The sequence below is a fragment of the Doryrhamphus excisus genome, chromosome 6 (genome assembly GCF_030265055.1).
Source record: "Doryrhamphus excisus isolate RoL2022-K1 chromosome 6, RoL_Dexc_1.0, whole genome shotgun sequence".
In the NCBI taxonomy this organism is placed as follows: domain Eukaryota; kingdom Metazoa; phylum Chordata; class Actinopteri; order Syngnathiformes; family Syngnathidae; genus Doryrhamphus; species Doryrhamphus excisus.
Genome location: NC_080471.1, coordinates 23,703,864 through 23,729,240, shown reverse-complemented (window position 1 = coordinate 23,729,240; position 25,377 = coordinate 23,703,864). Strand labels below are relative to the sequence as shown.

Here is a 25,377-nt window from a genome sequence, read left to right as displayed (position 1 = left end):
GTGGAAGCTGGAGATGCTGATTAGACAGCATGATTACCGAACGGATGAGCCTTAGGCTGGCCACAGTAAAAGGCCACTCCTAACTGTGCAGTTTTATTCATTCATTCATTCATTTTCTACCGCTTTTCCTCACGAGGGTCGCGGGGGTGCTGGAGCCTATCCCAGCTGTCTTCGGGCGTAAGGCGGGGTACACCCTGGACTGGTGGCCAGCCAATCACAGGGCACATATAGACAAACAACCATTCACACTCACATTCATATTTATGGACAATTTAGAGTGGCTAATTAACCTAGCATGTTTTTGGAATGTGGGAGGAAACCGGAGTACCCGGAGAAAACCCACGCATGCACGGGGAGAACATGCAAACTCCACACAGAGATGGCCGAGGGTGGGATTGAACCCTGGTCTCCTAGCTGTGAGGTCTGCGCGCTAACCCCTAGACCACCGTGCCGCCTGTGCAGTTTTACTGTTTGGAAAAAAAAAAAAATCCAGATGTCTGATATTTTTCCATTTCCTCGCCTGCTTTGTGGGACTTCGGCTCTTCCACGGACAAACAAAGGCGACAAAGTCTCACATGAGTTATTGTTATTTCCTGACGGTAACGATTTCCTGATGCTGCACGTCTAAGCTGCACTCAATCACCGTTTACGTTTTGTGTAGTTGTTTTCGTTCTAAACAAAAAGAGCATGCGCTCCCTAGTGCCCCCCCCCCTGCCCCCTCACCCTCCTCCTCCCTCATGAAAGAACACAGATGCGACACAGCGGACGTCTGACAGCTGCGTACGTCCCCGCACTCTTACACCTGTCCACTCGCATTACAAGGCCGATTATTCGCGGCGGAGGGTCTTGTGTCGTTCAGCCTTCCTGCATTTGTAATACATTTAGAGTCCGTCCACTCTCTGGTCACACTGATCTATTTTTAACTGCGCAGGAGTGGGGAGTGGGGACCACCAGCGTGCAATATTCAACAGATGTGGACCACCGGTGTGCAACATGCAACAGATGTAACGCCGTGGAAACGACGCTAACGCCTCATCGGCGGTGCCGATTGCTGCTGCAGCCACTTTGATTGACTCGTCATCGGGTAATATCGCCAAAGGTCATTCTCTTGGTGTTTTTGGTTTTCTGCAGACTAAAATCAATATCTGTTGTCTGGATGGTTCTGATGCGCTACCTTTACTGACTTTTTCCATTTCGTCATCCTTCTTCCCTCCTCTTCTCCTGTTTCCTTCAGCCTTTCATCCGTACTTCTTCTTTGTGCTCTTGTCTGCCGGACGCAGATGTTACATATTTCAGCTGTCACTGAAGCAAAAAAGATTTTTTGTCAAAGTGAAAGTGATGTTGGAAATGTATCTTTTCGCAAAAACATGGTTTTTGCACTTTTTTTAGTGGGGAACTGATATTTCCCTGAAACTTAACTATGTTCTACTGCTGATTACTAAAGAACAAAAGAAGGTAGGAACAAACTTTTTTTTAACTGATGAAAGATTGGGAGGGTTCTGCATTGCGACCGAGTGATTAGCGTGCAGTCCTCACAGCTAGGAGACCCGAGTTCGATTCCAGTTTGCATGTTCTCCCCGTGCATGCGTGGGTTTTCTCCTCCGGTTACTCTGGTTTCCTCCCACATTCCAAAAACATGCTAGGTTAATTAGCCACTCCAAATTGTCCATAGGTATGAATGTGAGTGTGAATGGTTGTTTGTCTATATGTGCCCTGTGATTGGCTGGCCACCAGTCCAGGGTGTACCCCGCCTCTCGCCCGAAGACGGCTGGGATAGGCTCCAGCACCCTCCGAGACCTTTGTGATGATAAGCAGTAGAAAATGAATGAATGAATGGTTTTTGCACTATTTTAGTGGGGGACTGATATTTCCCTGAAACTTAACTATGTTCTACTGCTGATTACTAAAGAACAAAAGAAGGTAGGAACAAACTTTTTTTTACTGATGAAAGATGGCGGGGGGGGGGGTTCTGTATTGCGACCGAGTGGTTAGCGTGCAGGCCTCACAGCTAGGAGACCCGAGTTCGATTCCAGTACTCTGGGTACTCCGGTTTTCTCCCACATTCTAAAAACATGCTAGGTTAATTGGCCACTCCAAATTGTGAGTGTGAATGGTTGTTTGTCTATATGTCTGGGATTGGCGACCCTGGTGAGGATAAGCGGTAGAAAATGAATGAATGAAAGAATGAAAGATGGGGGGGTTAATATTTCTTTTGGTATCTTCCACGTTTACATATCCAGAGAATCAAAATCCTCTAAAATGGGGGTTGTCTTTTCAACAGTGACTGGGATTGTTTTTCTCCCCCCCCTCCCCTCGCAGCACACCCCAGACAATGGGGAATTGCCCGTGTGTCCCATGTGGGCCATTACTGGAACCGCCGATGGTTCAAGGACCACAAAAGAAAGTGAGAACCTGAACGCTTGACAACAAAACATCATCAGTGCAGCATCAGGACTTAAACATGTGGGCTTTCCAACAGTGGCCATGGATACTGTACCTTCCCCGGGTATCATCACATATTCTCATATGATTATGTAAATGTGCTTTGCCTCACTACGTGAATGTATACATTGCAACATATGGGACGGTGAAGGGTTTTGGTGGGGTAGGGAAGGGGCACCAAAAGGCGGTGGGAATATACGGTGTAGGGTCAAGTAAAACTGAACACCAAAGTCCATGTTCCTCACAGACAGCCTCCCCTCAGAGAACAGGACACAGCTGGGGGGGCCTCCGAGACCTCCCGAAAAACTCATTCTCTGGAGCATGGTCTGCGTCCTGCTCACCCCAGACTCTGTTGACTCTTTTAAAAAGTAAACAAAAAAGCTTTTCTTCATTTTTTTCATTGACATCAAAGTCCAAGTCCTTGAGTCTGTGCTGGATCATTTTCATCCTTGGAGACCCCTCCCACCTGTCATGCAACAGTTTTATCAATCACATGCTTGGTGACAGTTGCCTTGACAACCAGTCATGTGAGCCCTACAGGTGTGTGTGTGTGTGTGTGTGTGTGTGTGTGTGTGTGTGTGTGTGTGTGTGTGTCGGCACAAAAACCGCTAGGCGCAGGTTAACACACACACACCATATAGCAGACAGTGTTCATATCAGCAAGGGGTTGTGGAGAAATCACTGCTTGGTACCTACAATCACGCCTGCCCGCCCCGTCCGTCCACACACACACACACACAAACACACACACACACACACACACACACACACACAACCCAACATGAACCTGCAGAGGAGTAAAAAGATCCATACTAATCTTATTTGTAACGACGTGTGTGTGTACTGCAATGAAGTGTCTGGTGGACGTACGGGACTGTTCTCCTCAATCACACACTTTAAAAACATTAAAAATGCGACTTTTTGTTTGTGGGTTTGATGTGTAGTTTAGTGTGTGTTTTGAATGAAATACATAGGCCATCCTAATGGTACACATTGCTGTACAGTCACGCTCCATAGTCACGCCCTTTTCACACAAACCACCAAACTCCAGGGATTTTAAGGAGTTCTCCATGCGGGGAGACGTGTGTGACATCAACGGTTCTTGCAACGAGGCGTGACATGGAAACGTAAAACACACAAACTACACATCAAACCACGTGGTCATAAAAAACAACCACAACAAAAAATTCTGTTTACATTTAACATGGTGTGCTGTCTCATTTTGTTGTTTTACAATTCTATTTTTATTAATTCTTTACTAAAAAAAAAAAAACAATTGTAAATTCATATAAATCGATGAATGAGCAAATGAACATTTAATGTGATTGACAAAGATGCAATGTGGCAGCGAGATCAACTCCGCCAGCACCTTCGTGTTTGGCTAGGAGTTCATTCTTGAATTCAGCCGTGTTTCTCACCTTCTTTATCAAAGATAAGATCAAGATAATTATTTTTTTTTAGTTGGGAACTGCTATTTTCTTGAAACTTACCCATGTTCTACTGGTGATAAAAGAACTGAAAAAGGTAGAAACATCTAGAGTCATTTACTTCATTCAAAAATAGGTTTCCTTTTTTTTTAGTTGGGAACGGCTATTTTCTTGAAACTTACCTATGTTCTATTGGTGATTAAAGAACTGAAAAAGGTAGAAACATCTAGAGTCATTCATTTCATTCAAAAATAGGTTTCCTTTTTTTTTTAGTTGGGAACGGCTATTTTCTTGAAACTTACCTATGTTCTACTGGTGATTAAAGAACTGAAAAAGGTAGAAACATCTAGAGTCATTTACTTCATTCAAAAATAGGTTTCCTTTTTTTTTAGTTGGGAACTGCTATTTTCTTGAAACTTATCTATGTTCTCCTGGTGGTTAAAGAACTGAAAAAGGTAGAAACATCTAGAGTCATTCATTTCATTCAAAAATAGGTTTCCTTTTTTTAGTTGGGAACTGCTATTTTCTTGAAACTTACCCATGTTCTACTGGTGATTACAGAACTGAAAAAGGTAGAAACATCTAGAGTCATTCATTTCATTCAAAAATAGGTTTCCTTTTTTTAGTTGGGAACTGCTATTTTCTTGAAACTTACCTATGTTTTACTGGTGATTAAAGAACTGAAAAAGGTAGAAACATCTAGAGTCATTCATTTTATTCAAAAATAGGTTTCTGTTTTTTTTAGTTGGGAACTGCTATTTTCTTGAAACTTACCCACGTTCTGCTGGTGATTAAAGAACTGGAAAAGGTAGAGACATCTAGAGTCATTCATTTCATTCAAAAATAGATTTCCTTTTTTTTTTAGTTGGGAACCGCTATTTTCTTGAAACTTACCAACGTTCTACTGGTGATTAAAGAACTGAAAAAGGTAGAAACATCTAGAATCATTCATTTCATTCAAAAATAGGTTTCCTTTTTTTAGTTGGGAACTGCTATTTTCTTGAAACTTACCTATGTTCTATTGGTGATTAAAGAACTGAAAAAGGTAGAAACATCTAGAGTCATTTACTTCATTCAAAAATAGGTTTCCTTTTTTTTAGTTGGGAACGGCTATTTTCTTGAAACTTACCTATGTTCTACTGGTGATTAAAGAACTGAAAAAGGTAGAAACATCTAGAGTCATTAATTTCATTCAAAAATAGGTTTCCTTTTTTTAGTTGGGAACTGCTATTTTCTTGAAACTTACCTATGTTTTACTGCTGATTAAAGAACTGAAAAAGGTAGAAACATCTAGAGTCATTAATTTCATTCAAAAGTAGGTTTCCTTTTTTTAGTTGGGAGCTGCTATTTACTTGAAACATACCCATGTCTTACTGGTGATTTAAATAACTGAAAAAAGTAGAAACATCTAGAGTCTTTACATGAACATTGTTTTTTTTTCCTACATGAAACGCTGTGTGTGTGTGTGCGTGAAAGTGTGTGTGTGTGCGTAAAACCAAGATGGGTGGCTGTTGTTCAATTAGTCAGTCAGTATGCGGCCAGGACTCAACTGGGGTTATTAGCTGGCGATCAATCCACCATTTCCCTCAATTGATCCTCTCGCTACACACACTCACCCACTCTCTCTCTCTCACACACACACACACACTTCCACGGAGGCCGGGGATATTTTGACCGAAGGACCAAAGAAAAGGAAGCAACAGAGGGATCAGGGAAGGTGGATAGGAGATAGAGAAGTCGAGAGGACACTGAGTTTTGCCCCAACCTTTGTGTTTGCCTTTGCATTGATCTCTGTCTCACCTCAACACTAAGCTCGACCTACACACACACACACACACACACACACACACATATATATTTGCTGAGGCCCTGGCTTTGACCGGCTGACTGGTCAAATTAAACCTGCAAGGCTCCAGGGACACACACACACACACACACACACACAGGTATGAGTGAACCACCACAGGAGAAGATTCTATGGAGATCCACCAAGACTTCCAAGCTTCACACGGCCCACCGAGACAGAACATGACGACGTGACAGTCAAACTGCATCACCGTGTTGGATTTTCTTTCATACAAAACACAAGAGTGGATGCAACCGAGCGTGTTTGTGCGTGTTTTTGTGTGTTTGTGTGTGTGTGTCGTTGAAGTTCTGCTGTGTAAGCACCTCAGACAGACAGCGCTGTTGTTGTGTATTCACAGAGGAAATAAAATAAGCGCCCACGTCTTTTCAACCCACTGACAACTTCTCTCTCTCTTTCTCCATCTCCCTCCTTCTCCTTCACCTTCTTCCTTTTGTTCCTGCACTTATTAGGCCCAAATTCACACCTTCTGCATGAGTATGTTCGAGTGCCTCATGTTTGAGCTCCTATGCAACCGGGGCTGCTTGATGGGGAGGAGATACATCAAGAAGTTCGGTACACTTAGAACTGATACATGATGGATGGCACCGGAACACTAGAACTATCAACACTATTTGATGTCCTTTGTTTATTCTCAAGTGGCACACTGTCCTCCTCCTCCCGTGATTCTCCGCTGCAGTTGAAGATACAATGCTGCCATCTAGCGGCCATTTCGTGTCACTGCTGGCGGGGAAATAAACGAAGCTATCATCTCATTGGGCTTCGTTTTTAGATCACATTCCGAAGAAACTCTGTTTCTCGTCAAGAGGTACAGCATATTTTGACATATTAAGAGTCACCATGTTGACGTTGGCAGACGACTCTTTACAATAAGGTAAGCGAAATTACAGCAGTTAATGAGGAACGAAGCTACAACCGATACAAGCTCCCAGGGCATCCATCCATGTTAGTGGTGTGTCGGTCATGAACGAACGGGTCAAAAGAACTAGTTCTTTTTTGTGAACGGAATGAACGAGGCCACCGCTTCTAAAATACCCGTTTAGTCCGTTCAGTTGCAAATGTTTTTTTTTTTTTTTGATTGGCTGAAGAGGGCGGGACTATCTTCTTGCTTGCCTGTCTTATCCTATCGTCGCGCCACGTTCTGTGGGTGGGCGGGGTTAGCTGACTGAAAGACAGAGACCGAGACTCATGACCGAGAGTTGAGTCGGAACGAACGTGAAGATGAGTGAAGGGACTGACTCGACACGGCTGACCGGGTCTACGGAGGGGGAAATCACAGTCGAAACACCAATTGAAACGAAATGAACGGATCTTTTTCTGAATGAAGCGGAATGATCCGGTTCACTGAAATGAACTGTTTTGCCCACCACTAATCCATGTTGTTTCTGATGTAAACACAGGTCACGTGTGTGATATCACAGCGTACTTTGTCACAGTGACGTTTGGAAACGTAGAATTCCGGTTATTTATGTACATACCCAAACATGGAACAGTATTTTTCTCCAAATCCACACTTTGGTCACAGGTTTGGAAAACCTTTGTTCTTAGTGCCAGATTGCTGCAGGCTCCTTATGATGGGCCACAACGCTTTATGAGATACCTGCCTACATCATACTTTATAACAACACACACACACACACACACGTTTTAAAACTTCTTGAATGCCTTTTGAAGTATTTTCAGGGCGTGACCCAACACACGTGTATAACGCTATACACTGGAACGCTTTACATACATTTTCATCAGGAGTATAACGACCTACATTGGTTTTAGCATCTTTACTAAATGTATCAGAGTATTTTAAAAAAAAGTACAAATCCATTCAAAATACCTTGAATAGGTCTTCCTACAAAAGTTCCCCTCATTTAGACTGGTGCAGAGTTTAGATCTATATTGCCTCACGTAGTTTCCCTGTAAGGTCTCATAATTGGATTTCTCACCAACAGAAGCACCTCTAGATGTGTCACACACACACACACACACACACACCTCAATTATGCAAGCTTTAAACCACAAATCTTCAAAAAAAAATTGCAACAGACACTGAAGGTGAGAACACACCTGAACGTTAACGAGCTTCACGGTAGGATTCTCCAGCACAGAGAAACAACGCATTAACAAGGTGACAAGTTCATTGTTAAAGCCGCCATTCCATGTGAGTTGTGTGTACACATGGAGTTCTTCCATTCCGACATCCTGTTCCAGACAGCTATGGGCTGCGGAACGTCATTTGTAATAATGAGCAGCGTTAGATAGCAACAGGTGGATGGACATCACCAGGAATTGATTCATTACGTGATTGTTGATTAATCACATGGAGAGCACCACTTCTACTTAAAGGTGCCACCAAGATGGAGGTGGGGTTCCGGTATGGGCTGGAATTATTAAAGATTAGCTTGTTGGGCTATTTTCGGGTTGGAGATGGACTCAATCCCAAACACTACTGCCGGTTTCTAGGGACGCTTTCTTCACACAGTGGTACAAGAAAAAGTTGACATCTTACAAGAAGGCGATGCTTTTTATGCAGGACAATGCTAAAGGACGCAACAACATGGATAGCTAGCAAAGGCTAGCTAGGCTTTTTATAAAATAAGCCCCCTCGTAACGTGTGATACTGGTCTAAACTGGTTCAATGATTTGGACGACAGGTAATACTTTGAATTGGTGCGTTTCAGACCAAATGGGGTTCCCCAGGGGTCAAGCCCGGGACTCCTATAGTTCAATTATACAACTGCAAGGTGGCCTACCACAACCATGCAGGCAACACTCATCGCTTGATGTCTAAGTTTGTCTCTCAGAAGATGATCATTGGAGCATGTCGGGCATCTACTGAGATCCAACATGTCGGCAAAGCGTGAGTGTGTGTCTTGTTCACGCTATGCGACAGTGAAAAAACACTTGTGGTAATGTGGGAATGACAAAGGAGCTCTCACTGTGAGCTATATGAAGATGTGAGATCAGTCGGCGTGCACAGGATCACACTCAGGTGTGACGGACACTGTCGCCATGCTAGTGACGAAGCCGACTCCAGCTTCTTTAGAAGTAGATCAATTAACAGTCGTGAAAACTGTCAGATCTGCTGTGAAACCCCATGCGGGGTCACGTGCAGTGACAGAGCCCACTGTGAGTTTTCATTTTTCTCGATGTAATGTCAACGCAAGGTACCGGTATACCTTATACCTCAACAATAGCTAATATAGCTAATTAACAGTGCTGCAAAACCCTGGTCAAAGTGGGTTGGGTTGATTAGATGTTGGGGATGGTTACGGTTATGGTGGACTAAGGGTTACAGGTAGGATAGACTAGGGCTAGTAGTGCGGGTTGGGTTCTAATTTGATTTAGGGTACCAGTTTGGGTTAGGGAGGATTAGGAGTTTGGCATTAGGGAGGGTTCGGATCATGGTTGCCTTTAGGACGGGTTAGAGTTGGGGTAAAATGGATTTGGTCTTGGTTGGGGGAGATTAGGTTGGAGGGTTGGTTTAGTTTAAAGGTTTGGATCCTTTCAGTTTTCAGTTTATGGCCCTCGCTGGACGACCAGTCCAGGGTGTACCCTGCCTGGGATAGGCTCCAGCATACCTGTGACCCTAGTGAGTATAAGAAAACGGATGGATGGATGGCTGAAAGTTCCTCTGTAGACAGCACCTCCTGGCCTAGTAACATCAACTTGACACTAGAGGGCGTAAGAGCCTTACTGTATAACTGCAGCTCAGCTCGGATCTGAACCACAGACTTAGTTAGAACAATGGCAAGCTTCACATCTTCACATCTACTGTCAAAGAGCACGCAGTACACTTGACATCAAGCTGGAATTGTTTTCTATTTATTCAAATTAAATAGCAGATAAAAACATTAAGGCAGACAAGCAGCGCTCATTTTGCTGCAAAATGGAAAGTCAGAATTCAACAGGACGAGGCTGGAGTCATTAATAAGAAAATAGAACATTAAAGCCCGAGAAAACAGCCAAACAATACCTGCACGTATGTTTCCTCTCAGTCGTTAGTGTGTCATGTATATCGGGAGTGAAAACTGTGTGCGTTTACAGAGCGTTGTTATGGTTGATGAAAGGATTCCATCATGTAGAGCTAAGCATGGCGACTCTCCAGTAGCGTAACAGCCAATGAGATGTACTGTCATCCCAAATCCATTTACAATTGTTGTGTATTTACACGCCATGGGAACGAGAGTGTGATTACAAAAGTAGTATATACAGTATTGCGTGATCAGGAATAAAATACTACAAATACATGACGTACATGTACTTTATGGCTGGGGAATGGGTGGTATGTGGTATGTAATACGGCGTGGTGGAAGCAAGTGGAGCCTTGATAAGCGTCATTAGTCCATTCCACAAGGTCCGACTTTACCCTCATGTTAGTTTTACATGCAGAAAACTGCTTCTAAATGCGTACAAATACATAAAAATGATGCATGTAAAGGGATAAGTAGCGTTTCGCACCTCAAGATCAGGGCTGAGATGGAGCCAAAGCAAGTTGCAAGTGTCGGCCATTTGATAAAGAAGGTGAGAAGCATTGGTCAATTCACTTCCAAGGTGTTGATCTCGCTGCAACATGGTGTCTTTGTCAACAATCACATCTTCAAAAGAGGGTAATAGTAACCTTAAATGTCCATTTATCCCTTTAAATTCATCATTTCTATACATTTATAATTGTTTTATGCATGTAAAAATTAGAACGTAAGACAATAAAAATGTGTTTTGTGGTTTTGAGACTATTTTAGTGTTTAATTGAAGCAAAAATCGTCTGTTTCATGTGCCGTTTATCCTTATTTTGAATGTTCTCCACGTGTAAACCTCTAAGCCAGAAGTAGGGAACCTATGGCTCGGGAGCCAGGTAGGGCTCTTTTGATGACTGTATCTGGCTCTCAAGCGTTTCTTACCACAATAAAAATGTATTTTTGCTAACATTTTAAAGTAAACATCACAGAAATGACTGTTAAAAATAATCAACAATTTTCTTATGCATTTTAATCCGTCCATCTATTTTCTACTGCAATACGGCCAACCATATCCATCTTTCTTGATGATATTTTCCAGGTCAAACACCAAAACTCGATTATTACTGGGTAATGCGGTAGTCTACCTCGGTCATTGAGATGTCAACATGTAAATATAAACTTTCCTCCTTTAGTCAAATAGTCACCTAGCTAAAGCTGCAGAACCAAGCCTTCTGACGAAGATGGCCAAAAGAATGAAATACATGTACGGAGTATGGTGCAAAACCATGCAGCAGCAGAAGTTGTATTAATGGCAACAAGTATTAGATTTATTATTGGACACTGCGCTGCTCACGAAAGTGTGCTGGCCACACCCCCTTGGCGTGGGGTAGTGTGCCTGGTCTACGTAATTAGAGCCCATTATATCTAAAACTGTTGGTCTTACATAAAAATGCACACATTTTATTGCATTCAATGTTTAAAAAAATGTATATGGCTCTCACAGATACACATTTTAAAATATCTGGCCTTCATGGCTCTCGTAGCCAAAAAGGTTCCCGACCCCTGCTCTAAGCCGTGTTTATAAAACATATTTCTTGGTGTCAGTTGCATATGCATGACTTTCTATGGAGAAAAAGCATCGGGTTTATGTCGGACCTTGGAATTCATTAACGAAAGAAAAGCAGACGCACCCCCGTACCCCCTGATGCTCCAACACCGGCCCTGCAGTCGAGTTAATCGCACGGAGCGTTGTCGTCATGTCACTTTTAAACACACAAGCACATCCATCAGGATGTTAAAGAGTTAACTGCCGAGCCCACTGCTAACCAAAACAGCAGCATCCACTTAGACGAAGTGTGGACTCTTACTAGCTGCGACTCGGATGTTATGTGGTTCCAGCAGCCTTCTAGACGTGGAAACGACGCCTGTTCCTCAACCGCGAGTTATACTATTTACACGAGTACAAAAACGTGTTTGTCTAAATAAAGGCCTCATACTACAGTAATATTGCCGTGCCCCTAATAGATGCTTGGACCTTTCTGCAGTTGAGTAAATTAACCCCCCCTGGCCACTATATGAGGAAGCAGCTAAAGTACAAAGCAGGGGACCTTCACATGAACAATATGATCGTGTGTGTGTGTGTGTGTGTGTGTGTGTGTGTGTGTGTGAGGCAGCATGGTATCACTCCTGGAGAGCCCAACCTCCAGAAGCCGCCTAAACCAAGACGTGATGGCAATACCACACCTGATTGGTTAAACCGAGCGTCCAATACGCATGCTGACTGACTGCTACCAGTGGAAGCTATGTTGGTGTTTACATCACTTTTTTTTGTGGTTTTTTTTTTGCACAAATCTTTGTCAGACAGACGTCTGCACACATAGAAACAGCAAATGAAAGAAGCACTGAAACGTGTAGAATGTACAGTGTGTGTGTTTGTGCTTTCCTCCCATACGTCATCTCCATGTCTGCTATGTTTACATCTGCAAGCCCGTCTGTCCGTCCGTCGCTCAGTCGGTCTTCTTGGCCCAGGCCATGTCATCGGAGCGAGGCTTTTGACCCGTCAGTCTCTCAATCAGACGCTCGGTGTGTCGCCAAAAGCCCAGCTGGTCCAGTGGATAGTTGCACCAGCCTGGGGTGGATGGGACATGACGCCACAGAAGGAATAGATTAAGGATGAAATGGCATGACAAGGACAGAGGAGTCAATTCGGTGACCAAAGCAGGATTTACTCGCAAACGTTCTTCCTCTCCTCTCGTCTCCAGACCGGCTAACACTACCTGTGCCTGACGCTAATTAGCGCTATTAGCGTCCTCCATCGCGTACACCCCCACTATTCGCCAGGGGTTCTGTCTCAGAGATGTTGCACGTCTAGCTAGGTGTGGTCCGTTTATGGTACACAACAGTTTCCTGCAGGAAGTGGTGCTATTTGCAATAAGCATGACATTTATACTAGGGATGTCCGATATTCAGGCTGCACGGTGGACGAGTGGTTAGCACGCAGGCCTCACAGCTAGGAGACCCAAGTCCAATTCCACCCTCGGCCATCTCCATGTGTGGAGTTGGCTGGCCACCAGTCCTCTCGCCCGAAGACTACTGGGATAGGCTTCAGCACCCCCGTGACCCTCATGAGGATAAGTGGTAGAAAATGAATGAATGAATGTCCGATAATTATCTGACATATCTGACATCATCATAAACATTCATTCATTCATTCATTTTCTACCGCTTTTTCCTCACGAGGGTCGCGGGGGTGCTGGAGCCTATCCCAGTTGTCTTGGGGCGAGAGGCGGGGTACACCCTAGACTGGTGGCCAGCCAATCCCAGGGCACATATAGACAAACAACCATTCACACTCACATTCATACCTATGGACAATTTGGAGTGGCTAATTAACCTAGCATGTTTTTGGAATGTGGGAGGAAACCGGAGTACCCGGAGAAAACCCACGCATGCACGGGGAGAACATGCAAACTCCACACAGAGATGCCCGAGGGTGGAATTGAACTCGGGTCTCCTCGCTGTGAGGTCTGCGCGCTAACCACTCGGTCGCCGTGCAGCGATATTTTGGCTAAATATACTAAATTTGTGTCAAAGTGAAAGCATGCATCTTTTCCCAAAAACCTCTTTTTCTCCCTTTTAGTTGGGAACTGAAACCTCCCTATAGTATCTTCTACTGCCACATTCTGCAATGTGGTGCAATCACCGAGGCAAACTGTAGGAGTAAATGTTCCATTTTCTCTAATTTTTGCGCTAACCCCTAGACCACCGTGCCGCCCCATCATAAACATATCGGTTAATAATGAAAAAAAATACAGTATACAACACATTCACTCCACCACAGGAAATATGTTATGTTTTTTTTTGTTTGTTAGTTTTTTGTCCGTCCAGCCATTGGGGCAGATGGTATTGTTGATCTAAATGCCCTTACATGCTAAACAAATTTACTCTGTGTCAGGAAAGGTGGAAGCTACAACTTCCCTGTACCATGAAATTTTATTTGCCGATATTTGATGTTTTTGTTATGCGCATTTGGAGCGACCGGACCGGAGCAAGAAGAAACACAGGAAATATGTCATCTTAATCATATCGATATCAGAAATTGGGAGTTGGACAATATCGGCATATCGGTTTACAGCAAAAAAGCTAATATCAGACATCCCTAATTTAAAACGTATGCGGGTTATTATTATAAAAATAGTATTTTTTGCATGTACCATCAATTCGGGATTCATAAGACGAAGTGGTGTGTGTGCGTATACGATGGATGGATGGATACCTGAACAGTCTGTGTGGTACAATTACACAAACATTGCGTGTTCCAGACATGTGGTGGTGTTTTTGGTAGACTGAGGTCAGCATTTGGTTTGACGAGCAAAAGATGCAGAAGATGCAAATATGAAAGTCGACGTTTGGCTCAGACAACTCGGGCTCTGTCGGTGTAGAATAAGAATGTCGAAATCAAAGCTCCTTCTTGTATCTGCTTCCAAGATTACAACCTGTCAGCTGTGGAAATCCACGTACGTATTACACACACACACACACACACACACACACACACACACACTTGGAGCAGCCAGAAGCAAACAGAGACATCCACAAGGGCTGTGTGTACTCTAGCTACCCTCGCCCGATGCCTGCATACCACCACCACCTCCCGATGTGTTTGCATAGGGTGCATGCTATGGCTGCGGGGATGTGTGCATACATACGGCGTGCGAGTGTGTGCACGTGGCGCATGTGTGCGTCGCGTCCCTTCGATGACCCACGCTGCTGGAAGACAGTAAAGCAGCCAGGAGTTGTTTGATATCGCTCTCCGTCCCTCCATCTTTCCTTTTCGCTTGTCTCCGCCCCTCCCTCCCTCCAAATCCCCGTTTCCTATCCTTTCCTCGTTCTCCGCTCTTCCTCCTTCCTCGCACCCCTGTCCTCCACCCCCTCCCTCTGCCTGTGAAGTCCTATTTGTTAGAACAGACAGCAGGTTAGCATTAAATATACATGGGGATTGTCAGCCGGTGGCAAACACAAAGGCAGCTAGGCGCAGCCCCAGTGGAATCCGAGCCTGGTCCGGGCAGCTTAGCTAGGGGAGGCGGGGGTGGGGGGGTGCTGTCACAGTCCCCTGTGGGTCCTGGACCGCCACCAAGCCACCCACACACACACACGTACACACAGGTTGGAAACCATGAAGAGGTCAAAAAGACTAGCTTTGCACACAGATGCTCGAGTATGCAGATGCAGACGAGGATGTGCTTCTCCCCTGAACACCCCCCCCCACCACCACCACCACGCCACAGCTCGCTCACGCACATCTGGCGTCCACTGGGGCACCAGGGTGACGTACGAGATCGACCCCCCTTGTGTATGCTCCCTCGCTCACCCACGTGCGTGGAGGGGAGCGACTCCATTACAGGCCTGGCGTCTCCGAGGACGCGCACGCAAACATCTCCTTGCGGTTATTCAGCAGAGAACTGCCATTTTGTCAGACTTTTAACGTGTAATCATTCTGCCATCATGGCTTTCAATTAAGGCGCTGTAAAATGGCCGCTCAACATCTGCACACATCTGTCTCCTCTGATGCTTTTGACCTTCAATGACTTTTCTAATTGTATGATACTGAAATAAATATAGAGATTCCATTATTGATTTATTAATTCACACATATGCACCTGTAGTGTACATTGCGATGGCGGGACTACACATTGAAGTATTACACAACATCGCAACTGGTGCTGATGCAAATCCAACGATGGGCTGCATTAGAAATCCTGCATTTAAAAACCACTCAATACACACAATACTTCACCTCACACCGCTTGAAAATCAATATCAATATGCCGCCATTGGTGTCCTAGTGGTGCCTGTACATAATCATAGTCTTTGAAAACAGTCTTACCTGTCGTGATACAGTAGTACGTCTCGTGCGGTGAGACATGGTGGATGCGGTGGTGTTTCCGCGGCAACACCACATGCCAGTCCTGCAGCAGCATGACCCAGCGCGGGAGCCCGAAGTAGGAGTGGCTCCACTTGTGAATCTGGTTGGTCAGCATGACAAAAACCGCCAGGGCGAGGACGTAGCAGTCCCAAGGATAAGACGCCGCCAAGGCCTCTGAAAGACGTGACGTGAGAGCGACTCAGGCAAGACGAGCGTTGATAAGACAACGTTATTAAGTGTAACGGCGAGGGCCCACACGACGGCTTCGCACTCCCGTGGTGGGGGTGCTGGCGGGGGCCTCTGCGAGATGAAGGGACGCAAAAAAAGACGGGATGACAGAGTGGCAGCGGGGGAGAGATGAGCAGAGGACATGTCGGGTACCACGTGACATCGCTCAGTACGTATTCCTTGGGAAACGGCATTCCATCAAAATGTGTCCTCTCAATTCATGTGGAAGTGGTACGTTTTTGGCTTCTTACTTGTCCACCCCCTCCCAATTCATACCCCTTTCTAGTATATTTAGAAGGTCACAAATAGGTTTCTATGTTCTCACAACAAATTAAAAAAAAAAAAAAATAGAATCCTACTTTGCAGAAATTCACTTATTACGGTCAGATATGGAACCAATTAACCACGATAACCGAACAACTGTATACAGTGTACTACATACATTCTCACAAGTAGGAGCAAACTTTGTCTGTACGGGGACAAGGCTCTCGTGTCCTCTACTTCCCACTTCCACCAATAATGCCTCACTTGTCCGTCTGGACTTGTCGGCCCCTCTGTGCCCACCTTCCACTTCCCACTTGAGCACGGAGTCAAGGGGTCACTGTTTCAGCTAAAGTGCAGGCGCGACAGCCGGGGGGTGTCACCTCGCGACTTTCACCTTGGTCATCGTCTTTGCCCGGTGACCGCTTGTCACCGCGAGGAGCTTGACATGACACGATCAGGTGTCACCTCGCCGCCGCCACGCCTTCCTTCTCCTGTATGTCACCCTTAACAGCGACCCCTTCAGGTGCAGACATGACAGGCGGAGATGTCACGTGTGTCTCGTGACCCATTGAACCACTGTGGCGCACGTCACATGACCGGTATGGATGGAAGTCATTTTTCAAAATTCTCCTAACCCTCCTTGTTTGCTACCCAACCCCAAAGGAACAAAAAGTAGACCTCTAACTTTTGTTCTACATAGTACAAGACCGACATTGATCAGTCAACAAAAATACATACACTGTTAGCCGGAATCAAACAAAAAAAAAAAAAACAAAGAAATGCAAGTACAGATCTATCAACCTCTCTCGCAGCCCATTTTAGCCCAACATGACGGCTGGAGGATCACCTGCTCGGTAAAAGGTTACACTCCTTTCATGGGTTATCTTCTTCCTCCTGCCCTTGCAGCCCCGCGCGCTCATGAGGTCGGTGCACATGATTACCGGTGCAACTCCCACATGCCTCCCCGACTTCAGCGCCCAGCAACATGCTCAAAGTCACTGCCGGTGACCCCTTCCCAAAGTTGTTCAACTGAGTCAGATGTTCCACTCGGTTGCCGCAATAGTTACTTCTCTCGACGGAATAGAGACGTATATTTACTTTTTGTGATGCATTCAAAACAAGTGGACATTTTATTCAATTGAGTGGTCCCTTGACAGTCAATTATTCATTATTACTCCATCTAATTTTTACATTTGTAAATATTACACGCTGTATCTCTATGTGTGTGTGTGTGTGTGTGCATGCGGCTCACCTGGTGTGTAAGTGAGGAACTTGTAGGCCATGTGTGCCAGCGGTAAGATGGGGATCATACAGTTGTCTCCATTGGTTTCAATGAAGTCGTGGCGGGTGATGGCAGTTGGGTCAATGTGGTGCTCCCTGAATGGACGGATAAACGCCTGCGTAGACAGAAAACAACTTTACAGTTCACAAAATAATTTCATACCTTGGCATTTTCATAACCACCTTCACCACCAAAAGATACTTTTTTTTCCTCAACATTTCTAGGCAGGTCCAAGGCAATAGAGAACTTGGACATTAAAAATACACAGTCGGCATATCTAATGCCAGTAATTTGAACCTAAACAAAAAGTCAGTAACCGCACTAACAACCTAAGTATCGGTGCCTGATTGCAGTGCTAAATGAATGCCGACTCAGAGACCTGCAACAAGTGCAAGCGGGTGGTACTGCGTAAGTACCGTCTTCCAAGTCTTGCTTGACAAAGGAACACCACGTCAATGGCAACCTTAACACGCCAACATTATCCACCAATCGCAGTCACTCATTCACGAGTTGTTTGGAAAATGTATTTCTTAGCTATCATTTTATAATGTTTAGTAAGTATTTCGATTGTTGAACTAAATCTGTTCAACTTGCAAATCGTAAAATGATGTCATTGTCTTCATTTATTTAGTTATATTCTCCTTGGCTCCTTCCACAGCCTACACAGCAGCACCGTTTCCAAAGTACGGATTTGGATTTGGCACCGGTATCGGACAAAACGGAAGCGATAGCCATCCCGATCTGCATGCAACAAGCTCTTGAAGGTGAGATTGTACCAGTGACGTCTTGGAAGTCATGCAACCTCCGAGTCCGATGCTCTTTTTAATTGCCGACCTTAACACGCCAACGGCAGCGCTCGGTTCCAACATGGTAAACTCACGCACATTTCTCAGTCAGTGAAAATATGAAGGCATTGTTTTGGGGACATAAATAATTTTTTAAGTAGCGGTTCCGGCACCATTGAAGCCAAAAGTGCCAATTTGGCTCCAACATCAGGTAATATGTAAATAAAGGAACTGGTTCAACTTTTCTTTCCTCAAAATCAAAAGACAAATGGAGGAAAAAAACATGTAATATTTCAACTATTACACACATACACACAAATGCACAGTCACACAACAGCACAGTGGTGCTCAGCAGCCGGTGCAACCCCTGAGCTCACATCCAGCATCTTAATAAACCACAGAACAGCAGTCAACTTGCACAAATGCACTCATACACATAAATGACCCTTGGACAAAAGTGTGTGCTTCCCAACACAAACACACACAAACACACAAACGTCTCTGCATAGAATCTGCATGTCATATGCACTGAGGGGACAAAAAAAGCAGCTCAAGCCCTCCCACAAAGCATAAAGGTAATTTATTTCCAGGTGTGAGAAAAGGCCGAAAGGAAGGTTTGCATCTTTATGCTACACGTGGCCACTGAGCCGTCAGCGGGACAACTCATTATTGTCACACGCTCACACAATGGCGCTCGCCTATTTGCCAACTTTGTTGCAAGTCACCACTGGTATCTTCACAATTAGGAGCTCTCTCCTCTCGCCGCCTAGTTCCCCTTCCATCCCCTCTCCCGCAGCCCCCTCCTCTCCTCCCGCCGCAGCCCTCAGCCACATGAAAGGCCGGCTAAGCTTCGGAGGTCGTGCCGAGAGGGGCGGCGTCCTCGCTCCCAGTTAACGGCGGGCCACCGGTCACTGTGTGTCCTCTAATCCCACACCGTTTAAAGGCCCGCCTCGCACGACATCCGCTAATCACCAGCTCACATTGCCCATCGCCCCGGCAACCAGCACTGTCCCACTGGTTGCAGCGACACGCCCTGCCGCCCCCTTACACCTCCCCCTCTCTCTTTTTTTTGTCCTTCCGACCTTCCTGCGATAGTTTCATCTCACTTTCTGTTCTTTTGACTTTCTTTGTCCAAATGATTCCGATTCTGCTGTCGTGCTGCTGTCATTCTTTTTCCGACTGTATTCCTGAAGTCCGAACTGACTTATTTGACTCAACCGCAACCTCGCTACGATGGTCCAATCAGAATCTTTACACACTAAGGACATCCATTCATTCATTCATTCATTCATTTCCTACCGCATATATTCGCCAGGGTGCTGGAGCCTATCCCAGCTGTCTTCAGGCAAAAGGCGGGGTACACCCCGGACTGGTGGCCAGCCAATCCCAGGGCACATATAGACAAACAACCATTCACACTCACATTCATACCTATGGACAATTTGGAGTGGCTAATTAACCTAGCATGTTTTTGGAATGTGGGAGGAAACCGGAGTACCCGGAGAAAACCCACGCATGCACGAGGGTCGAATTGACCTCGGGTCTCCCAGCCGTGTGGCCTGCGTCCGAAGCACTCGTCCACCGTGCAGCCCCTGACTAAGGACATGAGATTAAATGGGATTTTGTCAATATCGGATCAAGTTAGACAAACAAGACAATTACTATCCTGCAACATTGCAACAACACAAGACTTGCTTTAACTGTACAACCAATCAAATGTGTCCTTGCATCGCCTCAAATAACGCTTCATTTTTTTTAGATTTGTTGGAATCTGGTGCTTTTGGTGTTACAGTTACAAAGAACACTAAGGAAATTAATAAGTTTCCTAAAATCAAGAAAACAAAACAAGCAAAACCTGCACTGATATTAGAACATATCGTTAATGCAAAATAAATGTCAAGTTCTAATAGAAATACTACTTGTGCTCACCATCACGTTATTGATGACGTAGAACCACGCCCGATAAGCAGCAGCCATTTTGTTACGACAACGTGGGTATTACTAACGAGGTTCATGAAGATCTTCATTCATCTAATTAGACACACCTGCGTTCTCTTAGCAATACCCAAATGGCTGCTGGCAACGCCCAGCCAATCAGAGATGGGTTGTTGCCTAAGCCACGCCCGCCCAGCACAGCATCACTCCAGGAAGTACCTTATAAGGTAGGAATACATGCATATGCAGAACCACATGGAGAAGCACGAGTGTTTGAATGTTTTGACAGCTACTGCTATTAGCCTCAGGTGTTCTCCAGCCCCGCTTGGCTTTCATATTCAAATCAACTTTAAATGGGAGGACAGGACGTCTTTATCCACACTCGGCACACTGTTTTCCATACAGGTCCATTTGGTCCTGTGGTACAGTCCAAGTCTCCTACAGATGAAAAAAACATGCAAATGTGGGCCTGCTGCTGGGTCTTTGGACCCAGGGCCCCCCCTCTGAAGCCCACAAGAGGTTTCAAATGCCTTGCAAAATAAACGTTTGGAATCAACTAATGGGCTGACGATCCTCTTAAAATGTGTAGCGGCAAAAATGCGCTCATTGTAAAATAGTGCCAATTCAGAATTCAGAGAGTACGTTGGTGGAGCCCTAGCAGGACTTCCAGGTAGCACTTAGGTGGGTCTTTCGGTGCTGAGAAAGGCCAGGCGTCTCATCCGATGTATTCAACTATTTTTCGGGTTACTTGCTTCCGCGTCTGACCGTAATCACGCACACACGGGCTGGTGCTGTCCAGCGTTTTGGTAATGGTAATGGTTTTATTTCATTTGAACATGCATCAGATTCCAATTGAGTGCATCCCATAATCAGTTCCCAGTTCCACATGTCCAAAAGGAGTAGGAAGAAGCAAAGCTTATTAAATCCTACCCCTCCATCTGGTACTTTTACAATCAGTAACTGTTACATTTGTTCACTTCCTGCTTTCCTAATATATTTTTTTTATTTTATTTTATTTTATTAGTATTTTTTTTTTCAAAATTTTCAAAAATTTTTAAATTTTCAAAATTTTCAAATTTTTTTTAAATTTTCAAAATTTTTTAAATTTTATATTTTTGTCACTTACCGAAGTACTCGGTGATATGAGCATCCAATGCCATAATGTGTACCATAGTGCGTGTCAATATAGTGATATATATAGCACATCATGACTGGTTCAAGACTCTTCATCCTTGGATTTAGCAAACATCAACTGCTTGTATTGTTTCTTCAATTGGCTCATCGTTGTGCATTGTTTGATTTCCTTACTCAATCCATTCCATAGTTTGATTCCACATACTGAAATGCTATGGCTAGCATAACGTAGTCCTAGCATAGAAGTGTTTCAAATGTACTTCTTCCCTGAGATCATATTTCTCCTCTCTTGTAGAGAAGTATTGGATGACATTTTTAGCTCATTGCTTATTTTTAGCCTTATGCATTATTTTAGCTGTTTGAAGATGAACTATATCAGCAAGTTGTTTGAATGCATTTTTTGAATACTTGTATTTTTTCCCCCATTTTTTTTAGACTGTATTGCTGAATATGCAGTAACTACTTTTCTATAAAGTCCATACTTATATAAAAGTCATTTTGCACCATCCACCAAACAAAACCACAAACCTAAGTTGTTTTCAAGCCGCACCCAGCAGTGATGTAAACACTAATACCCCCGTCAAAGCAAGTACTGTAACGCCTCAACGCCTGCACTAACATTTGTTTTCATTTACTCCTCAAATATAGACATAGTACTACATGAATCGTGCACTCATTAATTACAGCTTTGACAGAAATCATAGGTACTTGCATAATTAGGATGCTTCAGGTCTCCAAACACACACTCGACAAGCTCTTAATTGTTGATGAATATTTCATAAAGAGAAGCCCAACCAACACGTGCACCAACAAATCTGCATGCTGCACCTGATCGCTCCTTTTAATTGGCTGGAAGGGCGAGTAACCTTTACGCCAATTGGCTGTGGGGATGTGACTATGTGCCCAATGTCCAGGGGTGTGTGTGTGTGTGTGTAGTGGAAGTGTGTGTGGATTTCCGAGCGTGGCGAGGAGAGTCCACAGTCCACTCTTTATGTTTGGCCAATCAGCTGATGAACAGCCTATTTCACTTTAATGCTGGTTTGCAATAAACAGCTTACTCAAAAAACTCCTGTCTCTAATGGTCTGGAACAGGGGTGGGCAAACTACGGCCCGGGGGCCACATGTGGCCCACCAAGCGTTTGAACCCGGCCCGCCAGTTGCTTTCTAAGTATTTCAACTTTTAACATACAAACTGGCAACATGACTTGCAAGTCGGATGTCTTATTTAGTAAAAAAAATAATAATACAAAACTGTTAAATTACATAGTTTGATGTGGTCTGGGCTGCACGGTGGTTAGCGCGCAGACCTCACAGCTAGGAGACCCGAATTCAATTCCACCCCCTGCCATCTCTGTGTGGAGTTTGCATGTTCTCCCCGTGCATGCGTGGGTTTTCTCCGGGTACTCCGGTTTCCTCCCACATTCCAAAAACATGCTAGGTTAATTAGCCACTCCAAATTGTCCATAGGTATGAATGTGAGTGTGAATGGTTGTTTGTCTATATGTGCCCTGTGATTGGCTGGCCACCAGTCCAGGGTGTACCCCGCCTTACGCCCGAAGACAGCTGGGATAGGCTCCAGCACCCCCGCGACCCTCGTGAGGAAAAGCGGTAGAAAATTAATGAATGAATGAATGAGTTTGATGTGGTCTGGGCTGCACGGTGTACAAATGGTTAGCGCGCAGACCTCACAGCCAAGAGACCCGAATTCAATTCCACCCCCTGCCATCTCTGTGTGGAGTTTGCATGTTCTCCCCGTGCATGCGTGGGGTTTCTCCGGGTACTCCGGTTTCCTCCCACATTCCAAAAACATGCTAGGTTAATTAGCCACTCCAAATTGTCCATAGGTATGAATGTGAGTGTGAATGGTTGTTTGTCTATATGTGCCCTGTGATTGGCTGGCCACCAGTCCAGGGTGTACCCGGCCTCTCGCCCGAAGACAGCTGGGATAGGCTCCAGCACCCCCGCGTCCCTTGTGAGGATAAGCGGTAGAAAATGAATGAATGAGTTTGATGTGGTCTGATGTTTAAAGTGCTTCTGAAAAAAAGGACATGAGAACATACAGCTGATAGTATAACACGTTCACAGATAAAATTAGACAAATATTTCAAGGAAAATTATGAGCATAAAATAGCGTGTATGTGTGTTAAATATATGTTCTGGCCCCCCATACAATTTGGTTAATTCAATGCCGCAAATGAGTCAAAATATTTGCCCAGCCCTGGTCTAGAATGACCAATATCGCCCTTGTGATGTTTTGGAGGGACAAAACATTTTGGCCAACAATCAAACGAGATAGTTTTGATAGTTGATTAAGGCATTACAGAGTGTTGTCTGTGTGTGTGTGTGCTCACCTTGCCAATAACAGGGATGTCTACAGATCCCCAGGTATCCGCCCCCCAGTGTACCATCCCTGATGCAAAGTCTGCCGTCAAGATTCCCAGCACTGGAACACAAACAGATAAATAGGATAGCATCCACGTATAAGTGAGGGGTAACTTTTCGCAGAACGAGTCATAATGAAGGATTTTTTTAACCTAAGACAGTTTATTGACATTAGTACTACCCCCCTTCGTGGGACGAGCGCTTGAGGGTTCAGTGTGCAAAGCGACTCACCGATGCCGAGGACGATCTTGTAGACGTGCACGGTGGAGAAGTGCAGGAGCAGCAAGGTGAAGTCGACCAGGACGAGGAAGAGGCACAGAATCACACACACCCACTCCTGGAGACGCTTACCTGGGGGGGGGTAGAAAAACAACACGGAGACGTTACAATGTTGAGGTTTCGATAACGTGCACCAAAAAACTAGCCAGAGTCATAAAAGTCACAATGTGTGTGTGAGAGTTCAAGCTCTTGGAGATGTACTCGCTTAGACCAAGACAAGGGTACTCTGGGCTGGGGGGTCACGACCTCTCATATGTGAAACACCAATGCTGACGCAGCGCTGAGCCCGCCCGCGCACGAACATGAACTCACACACACACACACACATTCCGGTGGGATGGCGGCCTCATCAGAGAGCAGCCCGCACACAGAGGTCAGCGGGTATTCATTTCACGACAGGATGAACCAACTTATATTAAATATATTTTTATTTTAAACTTGCTAATCAGCAGTTTTATGAGCGAGGTGGACACATTTAGCAATGGTAAATTATTGAATACATGCCGCACACACACACACACACACACACGGCGGATCTATAGCTCATTAAGTTCTTTTCTCAGACTTTCCGCATGAACCTCACTGAAGCCGTCAGGTCATGTGACACACCTCGATCATCTTTCCCCAAATAAACAGTAAATCTATTTTAAAAGTTTCTCTTTTACGTCCCCGTCTTCTTCTTGCCCCTTGCTAATTTGTAAAAGTTTAATGTGTCCAGATCCCCCTTTAAGACAGCATTAGCAGCCTATGAGATATTAATGGCACCTTTTGAATAAAGCGCTGAGTGGGCCCGCCTATAGACCCGTGTGCCTATTAATATGCTCTCATAAAGGATGGAGCCAAGTGGTCGCCGGTGATTTATGGATATTTCATGAATTGTCAAACTTGACCCATGACCTTCTAGAAATAGACACTATCAAAGTTTGAGAGGGTTGAGCTCTGTTCGTTGAAGATTTGTCACGAAACACTTGGATGGCAAATTTGAACCTCACGCAAAACAAGCCAGATGACAGGGCTTTGTATTGTTCGGCCTTGGCGGACGTCTGCGCTCATAGGGTTGTTATTTTGTGTCTACCGGGCTCTAATCATGTTTAAACCTGCATGTACAAAGTCATAAATAGTTTTTCTATGATCCAACTATAAAAGTCCATCCATTCTTCTTCTATTCCTTAATTAGGAAAATATTCAGTTTATAAATATTGAATCCCACTTTGCAAAAATTAATTTATCATGGTCGGGAACCAATTAACTGTGATAAACAAGGGATTACTGCATTTTATTTAAAAAATGACAGTTTTATAGTGGTGTCTTGAGACACCCAACTGGGACGGTTCACAAGATTGGGTCAGTGAGATGAGATTTTAACATTCATTTAAAAAGAACTATATCAGACAAAATAACACTGGACAAACTCACTCCGGTGCCTTTTCAAATATTATTGTTCCACAAATTGACACCAAAAAAATATTTTTGTCA

General features: G+C 44.5%; 1 protein-coding gene across 1 annotated transcript in view; it reads right to left on the bottom strand.

Moving 5' to 3' along the window:
- Positions 1-2,060: 2,060 nt before the first annotated feature.
- The window catches only part of si:ch211-212o1.2 (uncharacterized protein LOC492735 homolog), a 35,964-nt gene continuing 12,647 nt past the window's right edge, over positions 2,061-25,377 (bottom strand). Inside the window, exons 3-7 of the mRNA XM_058076287.1 lie at positions 23,854-23,973; positions 23,592-23,683; positions 17,357-17,501; positions 15,574-15,786; positions 2,061-12,315 (exon numbers count right to left, since the gene is read on the bottom strand). Coding sequence (XP_057932270.1) covers positions 12,194-12,315; positions 15,574-15,786; positions 17,357-17,501; positions 23,592-23,683; positions 23,854-23,973 — 692 coding nt within the window. The 3' untranslated portion in view covers positions 2,061-12,193. The remainder of the gene's footprint in view (positions 12,316-15,573; positions 15,787-17,356; positions 17,502-23,591; positions 23,684-23,853; positions 23,974-25,377) is intronic.